Source organism: Molothrus aeneus, chromosome 2 (assembly GCF_037042795.1).
Source record: "Molothrus aeneus isolate 106 chromosome 2, BPBGC_Maene_1.0, whole genome shotgun sequence".
Lineage (NCBI taxonomy): Eukaryota > Metazoa > Chordata > Aves > Passeriformes > Icteridae > Molothrus > Molothrus aeneus.
In genome coordinates, this window is record NC_089647.1 from 37,643,351 (window position 1) to 37,665,732 (window position 22,382).

At 46.9% G+C, this 22,382-nt stretch overlaps 1 protein-coding gene across 1 annotated transcript in view; it reads left to right on the forward strand.

Annotated features, from left to right (window-relative positions):
• Positions 1-245: 245 nt before the first annotated feature.
• The window catches only part of AMOTL1 (angiomotin like 1), a 54,133-nt gene continuing 31,996 nt past the window's right edge, over positions 246-22,382 (forward strand). Inside the window, exons 1-3 of the mRNA XM_066544714.1 lie at positions 246-319; positions 11,261-11,407; positions 13,869-14,754. Of these exons, the coding sequence (XP_066400811.1) occupies positions 277-319; positions 11,261-11,407; positions 13,869-14,754 (1,076 nt within the window). The 5' untranslated portion in view covers positions 246-276. The remainder of the gene's footprint in view (positions 320-11,260; positions 11,408-13,868; positions 14,755-22,382) is intronic.

A 22,382-nucleotide genomic window follows, 5' to 3' on the forward strand; every position in this document is an offset into this window, starting at 1 on the left:
TGAAGCGGGGCAGCCGTGCTGCCACACAGGTTCACCCCGGGCGTACCCTGGTGCCTTCAGTGGCTCCAACCTGGGGTGCGAGGCTTCCCAGAACGTGCCTCCCCCTATCCCCGGCAGGAGGGGCGAGAGGGGCGGGCAGCGGCCGCCCCACGCCGGGAGGTGCCTGGACCGCCCCGGACCCGCCCCGTCGGCTGCCCCCGCCCCCGGCTGTGCCCGCCCCGGCCCGGCCCGCGGCGGCCGGCGGAGCGCGCCCGGCGGCGGCGGGGAGCGGCGCGGATGGCAGCCGTGCTGCCGGGGACGGCGGGGCGCGGAGCCGGAGGTAATGGCGGGGGAGGGAGACGGTGGCCGTGTGTCCCCGCTCGGCTGCGTGTCCGTGCGTACATGTGCGCGCACACGTCTGTCTGTCTGTCTGTCTGTGCATGGGGGTGCGGGTGCCCGTGTCCACGTGTGTGCGGGGGATCGCGCCGGGGTGTGCGGGGGTGCCGCGGCGGGATGTCGCTTCTCATGCCCACCCGTGAGTGCTGCCGTGCCCCGCCGTCCTCCCGGCAGGATGCGGGGAGGCCTGGGCAGCCTTCCGCCGGCTCCCGGACCCGGCGCGCCCCGCTGCTGCCCCTGGCTGCCCCGCAGGCGGTGCGGGAGCGGGGCCGGGGCCGCGCTGAGCCGCCCGACGCTCCGGCAGACCCGAGCCGCCGGCCCGGCGGGCGCCGCTGCTCCCGCTCCTCCGCTCCCGGAGTCCTCCCCGGGAGTCTTCCCCGCTCCGGGAGGGCAGAGCAGCGCGGGGCGCGCCCCGAAACAGCCCCGGTGGGAGCGGGGTGTCCGCAGTGTATTCTGACGGAGGAACACGCCGGGGTCCGGCGCTCCCGGGAAGAGCGAAGCGCCGGCCGGGAGCGCGGGGAATGTTTCCAGCGGCGCTCGGAGCGGCCGCTGCCGTTTCCGCAGCAGCGATCGCAGCGTCCCCGCGGTCCCCAGCGCCGGGCTGTCACTCGGAGCGGCCCCGGAGCACCCACCGGGGACACCGGCCCCGTCCCGTCCCGTCCCGTCCCGCGGGTACGTGGGGCGGCAGCGCCGGCCGCAGGGGACACGCAGGAGGGGCCTCCCACGCCGGGAGAGCGCTTTCTCACGTTGTTGTTGCAGGAGGATGGTGAGGGGGAACTTTTTTTATATTTAACCTTCCTACCCATGCAGGGAACAAAGATAAACTCTGGTTAAAAAAAAAAAAAAAATCAGCATTGAAAGCAAAAAAAACCCCAAAACCCACGACGTGAATTTAACCCGAATCCTTCTGCCAGGTTTTGTGATTCATAGCTTTAAGTACAGGAAGGTCGCTGCTTGGGCTTTTTCCTCTTTCGATGGAAAGAGTTTTTTTTCTCTTTCCTGGTGCTGTGCGAGCATCCCGGGAGCTGTGGGCAGCTGCCGCCAGAGACAAGGATCTGGTGGCTTAGGGTCTGCAAGGCCCTTCTTGTGCATCCACTGAGTTCAGGTTATGCCTTTTTATGTATAGAAATAAGCCTAAAAGCTCCCAGAGAGAAGAGTGGCAGTGAGCATGAGTGCTGTGAATTTTCCTGAGCACAGCTAGCTGGCAGTGCCATTCCTGCTAACAGGTGTGCATGTATATAGCTATATATATAGATACTAAATATATGTACAGGTGTGTTTATGTATTTTTATGTATTTACATAGCTATAGACATATATGGCTGCATATATTGTATATAAATAAAATACAGACCATGTGTATATATTTACTTTTATACATATATATGTCTATATATATGCAGTCATTTCTAATGGCCAGAAAAGCTTTTCCAAGGATTCTATAAATACCTTATGAAAAATGTCCAAGTGGTGAGGGCAGGGAATATTGGGTTGGCAAGAGCCTGTAGTAAAACCCCCTCTGAGGCTGTGCTGAGTGCATGGCATGGCCCTGCATGAAGGGTCTGTGTCCTGCCCAGCCTTCCTCATCCCCAGCCACAACTGGAGCAGTGGTGTGAGGGAATGAATTCAGGAAGGCTGGTTTTGGGTTGTTAAATGGGGGAGGTATGTGCCCCACAGTGCTGCTGGGGCTGGCCTTCCTAGTTTCCCCAGGCTGTGTGGGGCCACTGGGACACCGCCAATCACCTGCATGTCCGTTCTCATTTGTCCTGATGTCCTGTTCTCCCTGTCAATGTTTGGCAGGGGAAACTTTGCTTTCCCTCTTCTTTTGGAAAGCAGTCAGCTGCTGGAGGAGGGCAGCTTCAATCCAAAGAGGCATGTGTGGCCTCTCCTAAGTCCAGATATCTGCAGGATTGGTGACAGGCCTGAGGGCAGTTTCCAAGTCCTGGCCTCCCACAGCGATCTGGACCAAGCCCTCTGCGCATCAGTGCCTGGATGGAGGGATGGATGCGTGCATACAACTCTGGTGCTCCTTGCAAGAGCTCCTCTATGAAGAAACGCCAGCACAGAGCCAAAGGCTTTGCATTTCTCCTGCAAAGACACACCTAAGGGGGTTGGAAGGGATCCCAGCAGCAGCCTGGGGAGGGTCAGGCGCAACCAGACTCTTCTGGTTTCAGGATTATGCGGAGATGTTACTGCTGACCATTGCAGCTTTCCTTCAGGAAAGAGTCCACGGTGCCTTTTTTTCTCACTGATAGGCATGTAACTTGCTTTAAAGGCCAGGTCTGGTATAAATGTTATTTGGTGCTAAGGCAGGAGTGTGTGCCCTGTGCAGCCTTCTTGTCCTGGAAACCATTAGGAGGACAGCTGCATACTTGGATTTTCACACACAGACTATCTGCTAATGTAATAGTCCCAGTGGAAAGTTTAGTGCTCGGGAATATTTTGTGGATTTGAGAAAAATCCCAGGAGGATTTTTGGCTTCATATAGCAATTGCTTTTTGGCAGCTTTGGGATAGATGTAATCTGGTCCTCATTTGTGTCCTGAATTTTTAAATGGAACGGCCTGCCTTCCACTCAGGGCAGAAGTAGAAATAGATGGAAGTAGAAAATAATAGTAACAAGAACAGCATTACCTCTAAAAAAAATTCTTCGGGCAAGTTTTCTGTCCAAATGCTGCATTTAGGAAATGTATGTGTCCATTTTTGGTCATTTTAGTGACTTTTTGAGTAGGTGAGATGCTACTGTGGGTGTAAATTTCAGGTGGATCTGTAGAAGCCAGTGAAACTGCCCAAGGTTTGGATTGGTGCATGCGAGAGCAGAGTTTGGCCACACAGTCAGGTGTATCCCATTAGCAGCAGGAGGTCCTGCAGCATTTGCTGGCTTCCAGTGGCCTTGTCCAGGTCAGATGTGTCCCACCACGGTGTGTGGCTGTGGTTTTCCTGCTTCATGTCTGTCCCATATCTTGAAGTTGTAGCATGTCATGTTTGTGCAAAGCAGGCAATGGCAGCCAGCGTGTGTCAAGGCAGCACCAGCTGAGGAGAGGGGCCATCTACAGGGGCATGCCCCATCTCAAGGACACGTAGCATGGGGTTAAATAATTGGGCAGCACTTGGGATTATCTTCTCTGACCATGTTGGTTAACACAAATATAAATGTGCTTCAGACAACAGTAACTCCAGTGATCAAGTCTCAGGCTGGAAAATAATGACATTGTTAATTTCATTTCATGAATGATTTAAGGATTTTAAATGCTTTTAGTGAAATTCCTCCCTGTGACGGCTACCTGGGACAGACAGAAGGTCCCTGCTAGTGACATGTCCCATTCCCTGGGATGTGTCCTGCTTGTGACCAGCAACATTTTGAAGCTGGCTTTGGTATGATGATGGCTCCACACCAGTGGCTGTTGCTGTGATTTTCCCTGTTTTAAATCTGAGCTGAGCCATCTGGGAGCAAGAACTACAGGCAATTATCTTGTTAGCACTTCTACGTATAATACCTTTATTAAATTTCTGCATTTTAAAAGTGGCTGAATATAAATTGCATGTAATGTTTTAATAATGGAAGGATCATAATTGTAATATAAATTCTGGTGGGAAGAAGGTTTAATTTCTTTTTGCTTTAATATATGACACTTAAGAGTTGGGCAAAGACTCTGCTTAGTGTAGGGTTATCTTAGTGAAGAACGAGCAGTTCTTCACACAGATCAAGTGAAGAACTGTAGATCCCTAGGATTGTTTGTTGCTTGTGTTAAAAAAATGGAAACACTCTAGAAATCCATACGATAGAGTTCAATGCCCGCCTTTTCAGTTAGAGAGTACTGTACAGCCTTTGTACTATTTTTGTTCTGTCCTTATCCCAGGCTCCTTTGTACACTGCAAGCTTGTGGGAATGACTCAGGGAGAAAGCTATTTAACCTAAAGGACACCACTGGCAAAAAAAAACAACATAGATGGATAAAGAGCAATGTCTGTGACTGTGAGTGGGAACCAAGAGGAATATTTGTGTGTGTCTGAGGAAGAGAGATCCCAAAACCTCCTCCAAATGGGATGAAAAAAAATTCCTCTTCTTCAGGATGCTGTTCTTTCAGTTCAAGAGAGGAATTTTATAACTTAGTTGCTTGAAGTAATAAGGAACTACGACTGAATGATCCACAGACCTAGGTCCTATTTCACTTCTGGTTAATTAATGGAAGGGCTTAAATATCGGAGTGACACGGATCATGCCAGTGCTTTTCTGTAATGTGATCATTTTTAAAGGCAGTAAGTACAGCAAAATTTATCATGGCTTAAACTCCTGCTCTACAAGTGTCTTGTCTGTAAGTTGTAGCTGATTGATGATTTTGCTTTTTTCCCCCAGTGGGAAAAGATTTCCTTACCTAAGAATTTATGTGATGCATTTTTATCTTGGAGGGTTTTTTATTGCTTGGAAATCAGAATTTATAGTGTAGTGAAAATGTCTGCAGACAGTTGCTGGGCTGACAAGTTGTGTGGCTGTAGCAGAAGTGTTGTCTCACTTGCAAGCTCCATGTCAGCCTTTGTATTTCATTCTTTTACTGGGAGTTTCTTCCCCTACTTTCAGCTCTGAATAATACTTACCCTTTCATCTCAGAGCAGCGATGCTGACATGAGCTGTCATTGTGCCACTGGCACTTTGATCAAAGCAGGAGTTTCAATTATTGATTCAATTCTTCGAATAAATTTGGGCTGGATGTATTTGTAGACTCAGTGTTATAGCTGCAAAGGCAAATGTGTCACTTATATATGGAGAGACCTTAAAAATGCACATATTTTTGCAAAGCCTAGCACAGCTTCCTAAGGAATATGCATCTTTTCCTTCATCAGGTTAATGCCCAGGTAATGTTTGGCACCTGGAGGTGTGATGAGAATACTCTGCCTGTATTCTGCCTGTCTTCTGGGGTGTGCCTGGGTCAGGGAGGAAAAACTAGCGTGTTATTCTAGCATTATAAAACCTGTTACCATCTGAGATGAAAGAGTGGTGATGGGCACTGTTTGCCCCTACATGCCACACACCTGATTTCCATCGGGAAGGCGGGGAAGTGCGGGCATCCGAGGGGATCTCCCGGGGAGGCAGGCTTGGCTCCACTCTTGCCTGTATATCCATCTGATCTCATGCCAGGTTTGGGAGCTGCTTTCCAAGCACATTTGCTTTGCTTCTCTCATAGGCTTTATTCTCCCCTGCTTTGGTTTTTGCTGAAGGGAAGCGTATATGAAAATAAGCATGTGAGGCTGAAGTTTCATGGAGAATGTTCATCCTTGTAGGCAGTTAAATTTGGACGTGTTAGCACAATTCTTTGGGAGAGACGGGGTTTGGCTGGCTTCATTGCCTAGTCCCATTAGTCTTGCTTGTGCTTTTTTGGACAATGCACTTTCTGGAGAGTGAAATGACAGTACCAAGAATGGGTGACTCCAGAAACTCTTCTTGAGCAGGGGAATAGCACAGCGTGGGTCCTGGAGCTGATACTGGGATGATGATCTCTTTCCCCAGAGCGATGAGTTGAGGAGGCGTAGCTCGGTCTGATAATCCTGCCAGGCACAGGGGTGCAGCTTCTCTCGCTTTCATGTGGGAAATGAGAGGTGCTGCTCACTCACATCTGGTGTGCATTATGCATGTTGGATTTTTGTCCTGCAAGATATTGCTCTGCTCCAGTGGAAATGATACTAGTGATGCTTGTTCAGTCCTCGCAGGGCTCAGGAGCCCTGGCAGTGGATGCAAGGTTCCCAGGCAGAATTATGGGGTGTGAGGATGAGTCAGCCACCCCCGAAGTGACCTAGAAAACTTGTGCATTGACTGGGGAGCTGCTGATGGGAAACAATCACCAGTGGCTGCCTGAGACTCTGCACTTCCTTGGAGCTGTGGCTGCAAAAGAATCCCAGTGCTGTTGTAGGTACCAAAATCATCCCTTGTGACATTGTTAGGAGTCCAATTTTTACACTTAAACCAATAAGCGAGACATGCGAGTTATTTTTTTCTGTGCCAAAGGAAACTCAAATCTTCCTCCCAGCTTTGGGAGAGTGGCATGGCTGTGTGGCTGGGGTATGGCAATCCCTGCTCTCAAGACCGGGCTAATGCTTAGGGGAGAAAGTAGGGTTCACAGGTCAGGATGCACATGGAGGGGTGTCCAGCCTTGCAGAGGGTCCCTGTCACCCACTGTGGGGACCGATTGGTGCACCCTGGGCTATTCATGGCACAGCCTTTGTGTAGCCCCCCGGACCATGGAGTGCTTTACTTGTTCTATTGTTATTTCCCTTAAATTATTCTCTACCTTTTTGACCTGAAATTTTTATGCAGCGGCAGGGCAGAGAAAATATTTTAAATGTCAAATAAGGTATTTATCCTCCTTTTTGGCACAGCTGTGATACAGAAGGACAGATGTGGTCTTGGAAATGATGTAATTTTTCTCCTGTCATTTCTTAACTTCCCTTACATACTGTTGCAGGGTTTATAGGAGAGTGTAAAGCCTCCTTACTTTTTAATTTCAGATGATTGCTTAGGATCATATTTGAAACACCTCAGTCTCCTTTGAACCACTCGGTCAGTAGAGTACAGATTGAAAGAGAAATTTTTGAAAGTCAGCTCTGTGGTTTTGTTTGGCTGGGTGGCTTTTGGGTGGTAGAAGAGGAGTCATACATGCCAGCAGCATGGGCTGTGCTGCAGGCAGCCACATTATGTTACCTGGGTGGCCAGTGGGTGTGATGCAGAAACTCATTACCTGGGCTCTGCCTTGAGGTGTTGCCTCTAAATAACAGCAAGCTGTGTTTTCACAACTGGCATCTTCCAGTGTTTTGCTGAAGATGAGAGTAGTATTACAGTTTGGCTGTAAGAAAACCATCTTCTCTGACTGTTTTTGTAAATTTGTTTCTTGGGGATGCTCTTACTGCTTTAAAAACATGGCTTTCCTCTCATGTCCCAGCAATGAGCTTCCTATGTGGTTTGCTTTAGATCCTTTTCAAAACCAAACTGAAGCCACATCAGAAACAGGAAATATTTAAGTGTTGCTCCACTGTCTCTGGGTCCTGGCTGACTGTCTGGTGTTAATCTTAGCAACTGATTCATTTGAATAGTTCTGAATCTACGAATGAATTGCACTGCTGTGCAGTAACCTCCAGGATAATACATCTGCTTCTGTACAGTGGAATGCATGCTTATCTAAAAATAAAGGAAAACAAATGAATTGGTGTCAGGCAGTCCCTTAGATGTAGGAGAGTTGGTAGAGATGCAGAAATGAAGGTCTGGAGCAGCTGCCCAATTTTGCAAGGACTGAACTGGGCCAGAAATATGCTCTTGTCTTATAGAGATGGCTGTAAGAGACACTAGATACATGGCAACTGAAGGCATGATGTCTGTGGACTGGGTTGCATCCTGGCATTCTGGGCCTGGCTTTGAGAGGGCGAGAGCAGAGGGCACAGCACAGCTGGCAGCTGCCTGCAGGCACCTACAGGCATGATGAGGTCAGTTCTTCTTGGCAGTGGCTGTCACAAAACATGGGGCAGCAGCTGCAGCACCTGTGGTTTGTGGCTTGTTTGGGCTAGATATGGGTAAAAAGCCATTCCCCAGGGACGCGCCCCTGGCAGGGTGATGATCTTCATTCTAGGTTGCTCTCAACTGGCTTCTTAACTCCTGGCTGCTGGGCACCACTGCTCTGGCACTAGGAATCATTATTGGGATGAAAATTGCTCTTTTGGTGACCACTGTAGAGGAATGAGGAGGTCTAGGAAAGGAGCAAGTCCCTAACCATTGGATGGGTGCCTTGCACCATGTCAGAGCTGGATGTAATAAAGCCTTTCCCTGCAGAGAGGAGAGCTGGGATTTGGAAGGGTCCCGTGACAGCAAGTGGAGAAAGAAATGCGACTTGTGCCTTGCTCCAAATGGCTTGTGAGGTTCCACTAAGCTTTCAAGTAGTGCCTTATTGCCCATGATCTGGATTGTGGCTGTGTGCCAAGCACTGATCTATTGGCAGCTGTTTTCTGTGTTACACAGAAACTGATTTTCTGTGTCAGTTACAGCTGACATTTTATTAAAACCTACTGTGAATGAACATAAAATATTATTACATCATTTTTAATATCATAAAACATCATGACATCATTTTATGATGATAAAACATCAACATGGCTACAGCACAGTCCAGTAGTTTCTGCCTGGATTGGGGCTACTTGATTTTGACTGTGATTAACGGAGATCAGAAACTGAGCAGTTTGGCAGATGCTGGCATTTACCAGTCCTGATTTTAGTAGAGTATTGCTCTGCCACAACAACCAGGGACAAGTTGTTAGGTGAGAATTTCTGCTCCTGTTAAAGAAAAAAACATGTCTTTGTTCTCCATCTTGCAAAATTTGAAACCATGACCCAAGGGTGCCTACAGACTCGAAATGCAATTTTACTAACAGTTTATTTCTTTTGAATTCTCTTTGGTGAGTGGTGGGGCCAAGCCAGTATCTGCTGGCTGCCCATGTTGCCTGTAATGCTTGAAAGCTGCTTGTCTTATTCTTTGGGTGTGCAGGTTTTCTTTGCTTCACCCCAATCTACTTTTTATTCATAGAATAAGCTTGGGTTTGAAGTGCACTGGTTGCATACAGGATTCCAAATTCCAAGGCAGGACTGTGTGTGTGGAGGAGCAACGAAGGGTGTTTTTAATCCTATTCTCTACCAGAATAGGCCAATAATTTTGGAAATTAGTGTACTTGAGATTTTTCTTGGGTCTGTGTCAGCATCAGCACAATTTATAGACCAGTCTCCTATGCTTGTTTTCACGTACATATATGGCTTAGATCTACTCAAGCAAGCAATCTTTCCCTCTTGCTTTCTAAATATAGATAACTGCCATACACATTCATGCATAATATGAATGGTAAAGTGATGAATTCATTAACATTTTGCAGAAATGCCTATTTCCTCTCCTCTTGGCACAGAAGAAAATAGTATCTTCGTGCCTGTAGAAATGACAGGCTGGATCCTACCCCCCCTTGTCATCCCCCTGCTGCCTTGCTCCATGCAGTTGCATGGGGCTGGTGATGACCTGTGTAATATATGCAGGAAGCATGCAGTTAACTGAGCACAAACCAGGCAGTCAGGATTAATAAATCCAGGTCATTCATGGATGGCTGTTTTTCCTGCAGAGTGGGGTGCTGTGGATCCCTGTTCTTGTGGGCTTCCTGCCCCACAAGGATGGCCAGATGCGTCACCAATGCCATTTTGAGCAGTCTGCCTCCTGCTCAAGCAAGTCCTGGGCAGTGGCTGGAGGTTGATGACCATTTCCTTAGCCCAAAACCTGTGACAGCTAGTGGGGTGAGTGGAGAGTGAGCCTGCTGCGTGCCTGTTGTGCCAGGGTACTTGCAGCCAGAAGATGCTCATTTCCAAAGTTTGAATCTCAAGAAGCCTCTCTTTACAAAATTAGTAAATTCTCAGAAAAATGAGAAAGTAAAAATCACAAAGGCATAGAACAATCCAGGTTGGAAGGGATCTCACAGAACATCTGGTCTAACCTTTTGAGGGAAGGAGACATTGTAGATGAGATTATCTAGGACAGTGTCTAATCGCATACTGAAAACCTCCAGTGATGGGGAGGATGCCACATCCCTGGGGAAGTTGTTCAGTGAGTGATTGTTTGCAGTGTAAAAAGTTTCATCCTTATGTCAAGATAAAACATCTCTTAGTGCAACTTGTGCTTGCTGCCCCTTCTCACTGTAGCTCCTTGTGAAAAGAGACCCTTTTTCCTCTCTGTAGCCCCCCTTTAAAAGCTGCAAGACTGTACTGAGAGGTCCCTCACAGCCTTCTCTTCTCTGGGGAAAAAGGACCAAATTCCTTCAGCCTTTTCTCTCAGAACAAGTTCTACAGCCCACTAATAATTTTGCAGCCCTCCTTTGGACCCTGTACAGTCTGTGTCTTCCTTGAATTGTAGGATTATGCCAATGTCATTTGTGGCTTGAAATATAGGGTCAAGCCAATGTCATTCCTAGTTTAACACTGCTGTGATGCGTTTTGTATCAGTTTGTTAGAACAAGCACCCCTGAGAACAGATTTAGGATGAGCCTTGTTTGCCAAGTTGCAAGCAGAAAAGGCCTTAATGCTGTGTAAGTGCTGCTTGGCAGAGACTAAAACATCCCTGTATTATCAACAATGTTTCCAGCACAAATCCAAAACATAGCCCCGCAGTAGCTACTGAGAAGAAAATTAACTCTGTCCTAGCCAAAACCAGTGCAGTGCAGCCATCAGTGTCTGTGGGATGCTGGGGGATGCAGCTCCTGTGCAGTTGGTCTGCAGCACAAATTCCCGTGGCCCTCCAGCTACATCCACTCCTTACCGTATTAAGAACATCTGGACAAAGTGATTTATAAACTCTCTCCCTTGATAGCACTGGTTGTATTTTCTGTCTCAGCAATTTTCTGTATTGCTGAACTATTACTCATGAGCAGATTTTGTGGTAAGACCTTTTCCAGACTATAGTCCTATTTAATGTGTGGCCGTGTCCTCACCTTTCCTTCTTTTTACCCACTCCCTTGTTCAGTTTTACTATGGCTCTGTTGATTTCATGTCTTGGGGCTATGCCTTGATTTGTGAGCTTGTGACTTTTCACTGTTAGCTCCTGCAAAACTTTCTTTGTACCTGGACTGAGCACCTTGTAGGCCAGGCTGGGTCAATGCATGAAACAGCACTGGTGACTTGGTGTTTTGCCTCTTGTTCCCCAGAGCTAATGTATTATTTGGGAAGTGCAGACTGAAGAGTTGGTTTGCTCACTGGCCTCAGAAGGGCTTCTCAGCACCTAGCCATGCTCAAGACTTTTTTTTGGACTACTGTCATAAGTCATGGCTTCACATTTTGTCATTCATGCAGTTTCTTTACTGGTATTCCGTTCTTCTTTCTTACAGGCTCCACATCTGTTTGTTACAAGCCTACCAGCCCAGTCCAGGTACTGGAAGACTCTGGCTTTCTCTACCAGGATCACCAGTTGTTTGCTGGCAGGCATGAAGTGTCCCCACTAACAGCTGAAGTGATCAGTGCCAAAGAAAAAGCTGGTAAGTGCATGGCCACACTTCTGTATGAAAGCGCTGCCTTTTCTTCCAGGTTTTTCCCAAAGTATAAATTGAGCAGTTTAAACCATTTACAAGTAATATTTAGAGAGTTGAGGGCCAGCTTTTCATTCTTCATAGAGTCAAAGTTACCTTTGACTTGTGTATTATGACCCACCATCACTTGTCACCTGTATTTGTGGAGGGTGCATCATTTCTGCTAGTGTTTTCAGGACATGGTTGCTTTTCAGTGTGCAGCTGGACCAATTTCCACGGCTCTTTTGCTGATGGAGCAAGACCATAGGCACTGTGGAAAGCTCACTGTGGTCAATCCTTCTGGACTTCAATAATAGGCAGTTTAAAGTACACCTCCCAGATAAAAGGATGATAACATGACTAGCATGGAAGTGGAAATCCTGATGTATTATAAAGAACTGCCTGGACTGTGTGATGTTGGCTTTATCCCCTTTCCTCAGGCTTTTCTCAGGCATTGTCTAACAGCCTAAACTGTATGCTTTCTGGTGTGTTAGGGAGACATTATTGCTTGTCTGTGAAAATGTCCAGTGTGATGAGGCTTCTGTGTGCTGTGATAACATGAACAAGGCAGCAAGAGTTTGCTGTAACTGCAGGGACATTTAAAGCAGCTGGATACTTGGCTGTTGAGCAGACAGGTAGATGGAAATGCACTGTGTGTCTGTGCATCTTCCTGCCTCAAACACCATCCCCAGGAGCTGACAGACTCTCTGAGAGCTGGTGGGCAGACTGCAACCCCAGTGAGTGAGGCTGGCAGGCAGATAACATTGTTTCAGGGAAAGCAGGAGAGGTGTATCTGCTAGGGCAGGTGTGGAATGAAACAGTCTGGGAATCTTCTCTCTCTCTTGAGCCACACAATCATCTTTAAGGCTTTGCCACAGAAATGTTAGCGGAAATGACCTCTTATCATTGTTAAGAGTCAAAGGCTTTTCTTTCCCTCTGGCATCTGGGTTGTATATAAGTTATCCCACAGCATGTGTAGTAACTGGTGAAACCTCAGGGAAATGACCAGACCTCAAGAGAAAGCTTGCTTTTAAACTGCTTTCAAATGTCAGGAAACATATGTAAGTCCTGACAAACTCCTCTGAACATTGGGAAAAGCAGGAGAGAGAAAGTTGCCAAGAGTGACCTCAAGAAACCAAACTGCAGAAAGCACCTCCTTCTTGCCTAGGGACATTGGAAGACTCTTCTCACTTTTGTCTGCACTGGAGTCTTTCAGAAACATTCCTCTGAGTTCAGACAGTGTTCAGATACACATCTTATAGCACTTTTGGGATGGAAGGAGGGCTCCAGGGGTCTCAGCCATGGTTAAATCACAGAATATGCTGAGTTGAAAGAGACCCTTTGGGATTATGAAGTCCAACTCCTGGCCCTGTGCAGGACAGCCCAAGAATCACACCATGTGCCTGAGAGCTTTGTCCAAATGCTTCTAGATGCTTAGCTCCAGGCAAGCTCCACTGCATATATAGTGCAAACATGGTGCCATTGACTCAAAATAACTTCGGTAGCCTGTGTTAGGGTTGTGTAGCTAATCTGTCTGTGCTTTTTTTTTAAATGCTGGCATTACATCTATAACCATAATATCTTCCTTGTAAAATCACAACAGCTATTATTGACTCCCTTAGAAATAGTGTTTTCATCCAGAAGGGAAATTGCCGTTTTAGAGGAAGATGCCAGAGCACAGATTATTCCCTGACCTTTAGGACCATTTCATTTTCAGTTCCATTTCACAGTTTTTCTGTGGCACATCTTACATTTTATTTTGTCATGGCACACATTTCCCTTACACCTTTGGCCATCAAAAATACAGCAGTTAGTGTTGCCCTGCAGGCTGCCTCTGTAAGTTGTGCAAGCCATCTCCAGGGAGAGGTCAAACACTGAAACAGGCTTCCTAGAGAAGTGGTCAATGCTCCAAGCCTGTCAGTGTTTAAAGAGGCATTTGGACAAGGCCCTTAATAAAATGCTTTATCTTATTGTGATGCTCTGAATTGGCCAAGCAGTGGGATGAGATAGCCATTGTAGGATCCTATCCTATCCTATCCTAACCTAACCATGTTAGAAAATACCAAATTTCCCTGTGACATGGAATGTCCCTTTTTGACTTAGAGGCAGATTCAGAGCTGTGGGCACTGGATGCATGGAATATTATGGAGGGGAAGGCCAGGGAGGGGACTGGAATGTGTTCCTAGGGGTCACTGCCAGACAGAATTAGGGTGTAGGGGTGGAGGATGAGCAGGGAGCAGTGTTCTACCTCCTTCGTTGGCTTCCAGCCACGTCCCCTGTACTGCCAGGGGAATCCTGGCAGAACACTGCCCATGGGCGTGCATCCTGGGCACGGGGTCACCGTTGTGGGATGTAGGAAGGGAAGAAACAGCAGGGGGAATTCGAGCTCCTGGACAGCTGAGCTAATGGGTGCCTTTCTCTCCCTGGCCAGCCGAGGAGACCCTCTGCACCCTGCGCCCGCCCAGCTTCCGCCGTGTGCCAGAGGCGGAGATGCGAGGGGCGGAGGAGGTGGCAGCCGGCACCGTCCTGCAGCGCCTGATCCAGGAGCGGCTGAGGTATGGCAACCCCAGCGAGAACATGAACCTGCTGGCCATCCAGCACCAGGCGACGGGCAGCGCCGGCCCCTCCAACAGCACTGCCAGCACTCTCTCTTCCGCAGAAAACCTTGCTCCCGAAGACCTGCCAATGGTCCAGCCGTCAGGGCGGCAGGAACCACAGGGGCAGGAGCACCAGGGGGACGGTGCTGCCATGGAGAAGCAGCCTCGGGCCCCGCAGCCCCCGCACAGCACCGAGGAGCTCCCCACCTACGAGGAGGCCAAGGCTCAGTCCCAGTTTTTCCGTGGCCAGCCCGCACCACCAGCCACTGCCGCCACACCGGGTTTTTATGGCTCCTCCAGCCAAAAGTCCAGGACGGAGGGGAGGCCTACGGTGAACCGGGCCAACAGCGGGCAGGCGCATAAGGATGAGGCGCTGAAGGAGCTGAAGCAGGGCCACGTCCGGTCGCTGAGCGAGAGGATCATGCAGCTCTCGCTGGAGAGGAACGGGGCCAAGCAGCACCCCCCAGCCCCAGGAGGTGGGAAGGGTTTCAAGGCAGCCCCACAACCCAGCAAGGCCGCGGACCCACGGGGCCCGCCTCCCGAGTACCCCTACAAAGGCAAGGCAGCAGCTCCAGGCAGCAAGGCGCAGGAGCACGGGCTCTTCTACGGCGAGCAATCGTCACAAGATGTCCTCAAGGCTGCCTACGCCGCCCCCCAGCCCGCCCGGGCAGAGCTGGCCCTCGTGCGCTACCAGCCGCCGCCAGAGTATGGGCTCAGCAGGTAATGGCCATTGGGGGGATCTGCGGGGTCACCAGGTCCTGCCCGGGTGTCAGGGGGGCTTGGGCCTCGTGTAGACACGGCCAGAGTGAGCTGTGGCCCCAGGCACACGGTGGGGACATCGCACCCTGCAGTGGGGACATAACGTCCTGTGGCCGGGATGGCAGGCCCGGCTGGTGGAGGCATCTGCATCTCCCAGAGGACTCTATAGAGCTTATATTCCACTATGTGCTACTTACATCTCCCCACAGAACTCACGTGGGGCTTTCACGGTACTGGGCCCCTCATGCCAGCCTCCCTGTGAGCACAAGTTTATTCCAAGCGCATTAAAAATAATCCAGTGTTTGCTGGCTGTGCGCTGAGCCCTGCGAGTGGTGCAGGTCCTACCTTCAGAGATGAGGTTGTGTGTTAAGGGCTCTTTTTCCATGTTGTACCTCAATGCAAGTGTTTGTCTGTGTCATCCCTGTCTCTTTGACCTCTCAGGCAGTTATTTTGTTGGGTTTGGAAGTCTGACGTTGTTTGGTGTGAATGTGAGCAGTTTCCATTTTGCAAGCTGCCTCATTGGGTCTTTACTGATCTCAGAATCCCCAGAGGTTTTGTTGGCGTCACTTTAAGTTGCACAGTTATTTTACCATAGCACAGGCACAAAGAAAAGGTGGTGCAACTGACCTGGCTCTTTCTGTCCAAAATGTGTAAGGCATGAAATGCAGGAGGGAATGCTCTGCTTTTCCATGTTTGCAGCAAAGATGGGTTTTGTGTTAAGACAGGTAGAAACTCAAAGTGTAGTTTCAGTGGCAGAGGCGAGGTGGCTGTGACAAGTGGCAGGCCTGCGCTGAGTCCTTCTACAGCTACATGTATGGCCATTGTGCAGAATTTATGCAATTTTTTCAGAGCAAGATGGTATTTTTAAGACCTCAGCAAAAATGCCTGTTTACGCAGAGAAAGACCTATGGAGATGTGAGGGCAACTGGGGCCATACTTTCCTGCAGTTGTTTGTGATGCTAACAAGCATCTCCAGCACCAAGCAGATTGATCCCCACAGAAAAGGAGCTGGTTTGGGTATTTTTATCACTCTTGGAAAATGCTGGTTCAATAGCCACAGAGTGTTCTGAGTCTGTGCAAGTGAGTGGAGCTGGATGCTGCATGCACTGCTTCAGCTAACTGGGAACATCAGTGGAGTCAAGTAGAAAACCCTTGGGGGCCACTTCCAAAGCTTTTCCCAGTTGCCTGATCAGCAAGGTTAATGCTGAGAAACCTCCTTGATCCAGTGCAGATTTCCATACCAGTCCTCAGCAAAGGCTGGATCACCCCAGCAGCTGTGGGGAGAAATCCACTGGCTCGTGATGGTGGTCACTGCTCGCTCCTGGTAAGGCAGCATCATTTACCCCCAAATCGCACTGCAGAGAGGATATCTACTACCCCTGTGTGCTTTCTTTGCATGGTGCTGGAGAAATCTCCCTCTTGTCAGGTCCTGGGGCACCAGGGGAAGGGATATGCTGTGCAGCAGAGGACTGGCAGCGTGACAGAGCAGAGCAGAGCCAAGTTTTGCACACTTACTAAAAAAATCTTCAGTGGTATCTTTCTTGCAACTCAGCAAGGGCCTTAATACTTGTCAGTCTGCTATCCCTGGCTATGCCAGCAAACTTGTACAGATGTAGGTTAGGGGGTTGGCATGGCTGGGCTTGTTTCACCAAATCAGGGTTTGCTCTAAGGTGTGTGGTGTTTCTTGAGCTTTATTTAAGGCAGTTCTGGATCCTTATGTACAGGTGGTCATTTGCAGGTCCTTCTTGGCTTCCTTCATATGCTGCTTGGATTTTGGGGAGGTTTTCTGTCAGTGAATGGGGGAACATCTGACTGTTTTCAGATGTCAGACAGTGAGCCTCTGGGTCTCAGCAAAGTGGTGGTCTTCATCCTCATCTCAGGCTTCTCTGTATTTTTTAACACAAGGATGTCAACTTTTCACTTTCCTTCGGCACACTGAAATATTCATTACCTTTTCTCAATTATTATGAACAGCTCTCACTAAAAACCAGGAAATAAACTCACTTGGTTTATTCTGTGCTTATCCCAGTTTATAACTGGTCCCAGGTCCTGTATGGTCCTGTCACCCAGGAAGATTTGGTTGACAAAAGCATTTTGGAGGTGACTTTAGTTCCTATGTGGTTATTCATCACTTGTCATTTCTCTATCTCAGCAGCTGTGCTCCAGTGCATCCTTGCATGCATCTTGGGCTGCATGACAGGATGGGCTTGCCCATGTCTGCGCTGCTTAAAATGCAATTTCATAAAGTGGTCTCTATGCCAAGTATTTCAGTCTTTGGAGAGGATAAAGACAGGTTACCTGTTCAGGAATGTCAGTCAGCCCTGTCTTTACTGGAGGATTTGCCTGGGCAGCAGTCACTGTCTGAGCCCTGCTGGAGGAGTTGGGTGCAGGGGGAGCACTGTGTTGCACTCCTGGGTTGTTCCCAAGCATAAACCTTCCTGTGAACCCTGCACTTGATCACTGCTTCTCCCCTTACCTGGGCTCTGGGGATGCTCACTGCCAGGCATCTGGCTGGCATGTTGGACTGTGACAAAAGAAGTTGAGATAGGGGACTGCCTGGTTTCATAAGGTTAACTAACAGTAGGGGTAGGGTTTGGAGAGGCTGGTTTTTCTGTTAGAGAAACAAGTGAGGTAAGGAATTTCAGCTTTCGTCTTATCAGGAGTGTCTTGGAAAGAAGCTGATGGAAACAGAACTTTGCTCATGGTCAGATGGGGATCTCATGTACCCCAGCATCTCCTTCGCTCTGTCTTGGTCATATCAGTTCCCCAGCCCATCCATCAGTGCAGGTTCATCCTCTGGACAGGGACCATGCGAGAGTCTTCTGTGTTCCACAAAAGAGGAGAAACACAGAGAGCATCGATCAGAAAAAGCACTCACAGGTACCAGGGATGGAAAAGACTTAAAGGGTCACTGAACCCCCACTTCCCCACTGTCCTTTGACAAGGGAAATTTGGCTGGAAATGGACTAATGCTGGCCAGGAGCTGTTGAAGGAAAATGGAATAACTATAGCTGCTGCTTAATTTCCTTTTTTGGTTTGACTTTTTGTTTTGCACAGAACTGGTTTTAAAGGAGACATTGCCTTTATAATCATTGGGGTGAAATCTTGAAATTTATTGTAAATTTCAAGATTATTAATTGGTGTTGTACTGAAGAAATCCTAGAGTCATATGATGTTGTAGTCTCAGCATTTTTATAAATTAGATTAGTGACTTCTGTTTTATGGACATCACAGTTGCAGACCAGAATTTGAACCTTGAAGCTTAAAGGACAAAACAACTGGAAGGCAAATAAAAATGAACCAGTATTTTTGTCTTTTAAAATGTCAGTATTTTTAAGCCAGTTGCTTGATGCTTGGGGCCCTGACTCACAACTTCTGAATGCTTTAAGTTAGCCAAGTATAATAATCTTTAGAAAACGTTTCCTTTCCTAGATGTGCAGCCATTATTGAATGGTGTCTTTGCTAACTTTCCTTAGGTGTAGGTTCAGAAAGTCACAGCTTGTTAGGTAAAAGGGCTTGGAACTAACCTAATTCAGTTTTTTGCACGATGCCATGAATTAATTCCAGTTTGTGAAACATTCAGTCCTGGTGAGTATAACAATTCCATCTGGAGAATCCATCACGGATTTTATAGCCTTGTTCCTCTAGCTAATTGCCATCACTGGCAAAGATCTCCATTTTAGTTTCAGCCTGTGTTTTCTAGTTTCCAGGGATTTTGCAAAATCTTTGTCAAATACAGTGAAGAGACCTGTGCTATCAGTTCTTTAATACATTTAACAGATGGAGCCCGGAGCCCTGTACTTATTTCACTATTGTCAAAATTCCTTTTTTTCACTGTGGAAAGCCAACCTGAACACTGGTTCAGTACCAGCTGGACCAGAGGCTAATCAGGTGTAGTAACACCTCTGATTTGACTCGTGTTCCTTGTTTACATAGCTCATTAACACTGGCAGTTGGCACCCTGGGATCTCCCCATACAGCTTGTTACCCAGTCAGGCATGTGAGAGTTGTCACAGCCCAGGATAGTATTTTCCACCCTTTCACTTTAGCTTGCTGTATTTATTCCTGGATGGATGAACTTGGACCAGCTCAAGTCAATATTGTATCTCCATGTCGTGCTTAAGCTGTGATCCAGATCACTCGGTGCAATGAATCCACTTCATTGATCCCACTGGCTCTTGTCAGATCCTGGTGTCTTTTATTCAGAATGATTTCTTTATCTGCACTATTAATAAAAAGTGTGTATAATGCAAATGAAGCCTTGAACTGGAAACTCTGCTTCTTACTGAGGGGAATTAATTTGTGGTACGTGCAGAAGACAATCATTTTCATTCTGATTTAATCCATGCATTTTCAAAATCAGCATGCAGAATCAATGAAAAGAATAAATCTGGGCTGTTTTTAAATACATCCCATTTTTTATGTGCCTCATAAAATTCCACCCTGCCAGGATGTAGAAGTCTATCATTAACTGCCGAAATAGTCTGCTGCTTTTCCAGTATTTGCGTATTTATTCCCTCACACATATTACTGCTGTTTTCAGACAACCTGTTGATAGTTACCGATTCAGCCATGTCTGTGGCTGCTGTCACGACACAAGGAGCTCGTTTTCTTCCCTGAGACAGCCCAGACAGGCGGGTTTGCTGGCACTGTGGATAAGCTGAAGGATGTTACACCCAAACTGACTTGTCCTGGCTTTTCTCTGGCAAGGATAGCCCAAGCATGAGCGTGGGTTGGAGGTTACACTTCCATCTGACAGTCCTGCAGAAGAGCTTTGCTTTGTATCCTTTCCTTCTGGTCTAATATGCCTTACATTAAAATAAATGAAAGTGAAATTAGGCTGTTTCCACAGCTTGGATGATGCCCTGTCATTTCTCCCTACCTTTCTCTATTATTATCCCAGCTGGTTCCTCTAGAAGTGCAGAGGTTCAGGAAGGTACCTTTTCTTTATGCTGAGAATCTGTTCTGAGTGTGGATCTGTTCTGAGTGTGGATCTCTGTGAGGAAATACAATATCCTGTCCCTCTCTACTATCAAGGGTATGTTTGATACAGCATATGTCTTTTTAGATTATCATTTTGCCCTGAGAATCTTCACACAATCGTGCCAAAGAAGCTGGGCCAAGTCTTTCCAGAACTAACAAATGTCACCAACAAAACAGTGAATTCAAGAGATGTGAGTCCAAGTCCACAGAGTGTTTTTTGAAACAAACACTGCAACTATTGCTGCAACTATTGCTGATTCCATCTATGAGGGCCATGTCTGGGCTTTGGCAAATGTTCTCCCATTTCTTTCTGTATCACCATTTAGTGATGGATCTATAATTGTGTTTCCTTGCACCATGACCATCAGACTGGGCTTCCTGACTTTGCCATGATCCTGTTTTCTTCTTGCATGGTCATAATACTGTTTCTTCCATGTTATTCCCAGTGAGACAGAATAGTGTTTGAAGTCTACTTCATGACTGCAGAAATCATAATGAAGTCAAGTAGACACCTGGTCTGAGGTGTATCCTGACTGAAGGCTCCCAGTCAATGGGCAGGAATAAGCACATTTGACACACTTTTTTACTCTCATTGTAAGGTAGAAGCCTAAGGCAACTTCAAAGAACTGCACCCCGGAAATGCCTTATTCTCATCGCTGACTCATCCAGAGCATCCACAGAAGATGCATGAAGTTGTGAGATAAAGTTCCTTGGGAGAGTCTTTGAAAGATGAAATAGGTCAGTCTGCCCTAGAGGCAAAGGAAGGCAGATCATTCAGAGAAAGATGAGCTAAATAGGTTAGAGGAGGGCATTTTAATTATGAATGTAAATGCCAGGGTGTGTTGGAAACAAAGTCCTTCCTCTACTGGCCCCTTTCCATCCCTGAAGAGAGGACAGCTTCACTGTACCTGTAGCAAGGCTGAGATGGAATTTCCTTTCCAGAACATTTACAGGCATTTTCATTTACTAATACTGCACTGCTTTATCCAACAACAACTCTGTTGTATTTATGATTTCCTGGTCATCAACAGCAAGTGGACTTTATCATTAATTTTCCTTTCCAGGTTTTTTATTTCTACATAAAGTTACAAATTCTCCCCAAATTTCTCTGTCTTGGTAATTCTTGCTCCCAGGTGGTCCAGTATCAGAGGACTATTAAGAACCATGCCTAAATTTGGGGGCTTGGGCAGCCCCAACATCTTGAGGAGTTTCTTATGAAAGTGAGGTCCATTGTCAAGTATTTTGCTGAAGACATTGTATTGCAAGCTATAGGTAGTAAGATATTATGCATGCTATATCTCTGAAAAGAAAGAGAGTGCTTGGTGACCTCAGCACAGTAGCCCTTGAAAGCCTCATGGCCTGCTGGTGCTTTTTATTCAAAAAGCTGTTTTCCTTAATTTTTTCTTCTCTTTTCCCTTCTTTACAATACATTGCAGAAGCTTATGGGGGCCCTATATCTACAATAATGCCAACAAAAAATATGTTTTCAATAGAAACGTAGCTGAAATATTGCAGCGATAGCCAAAACTCATAATGTTCCACTGTTGCATGCTTTTAAGAAGGATGATTGTTGACTAGAATGTTTGGCTGAAAGATTTTAACCTGCTCTAATGCAGAGTAAGAGCAACATTTAGAATACAGTAAAAGCATTGTGAGAATGTCATTCTTAACTAAGCCCAAAGGACCTCAGGATAATCCTGATTGCTGCGTTTCTTTGGAGCTTTACATGAGAATTTGGATAGTAGCTAAGCTGCTGTTATAACATTCCTATTTTTGCAAATGCTGATTTGTTAATGTGAATTGCTGTGTTTATTTTATTACGTATGTAATAAAATAGAGATTTTGCAGAGATTTTGCAGTTGGCTAAGTCAGAACTAAATTGGGACAGATTAAACAAGTAAAAAGAAAGTTAGAAACATTAATTTTATTGAATAGCTGTGCTTCAAGAGATATAAAGTCAGTTGTACCTGTTCAGTTTCTGAGCTGGAAAACGCTGGAGAATCTCTCCTGTGACCATGGCTGCTGAGACTCTGGTGGCTGGCAGCTGCTATAGGATATAAATCTTTAGGAGCTCAGAAAATAATTTGCAGTTCAAGAAAATAGAGATCTCTGTGGTCTTTCCTTCCTCTGTAGTGTAAAGCTAGACAGACTAAAGTGACAAGAAAAGATGAAATTGAGGAAAGGCTGAGATTTCCCAAAAGTACTGTGTCAAAAGTTCATGCAAGGGTCTAAAGGGTGTATCTATGGACAAAGATTGCTGTGCTTCATCATGAAAAAGAAAGATTGCTGTATCTCCACTGGTTTAGATTCAGAGATCAATTTAATTCCATTGCTCTACCCTATTCCCATAAAGAAGTGAGAAAATCTGTATCTGCAGCAAATCTTCCAAAATTTCTGCTTTCTACTAAGTGTATTTGTAGGAGTGTAACTGTATCCAGACAGTTGGGCTTTTACTTTCACAAAACCAGTGGTGTCTTTTCTTTTGGTAAAGACAAACAAGCTCACACTTAACTGAATTAACTGCTGTGGTAATATGTGTGAGCACGGACTGGCTGTCAGCAGCATTGAGGAGGTGTGGCGTGCTTGTCTTGAGTTCACATTCACTT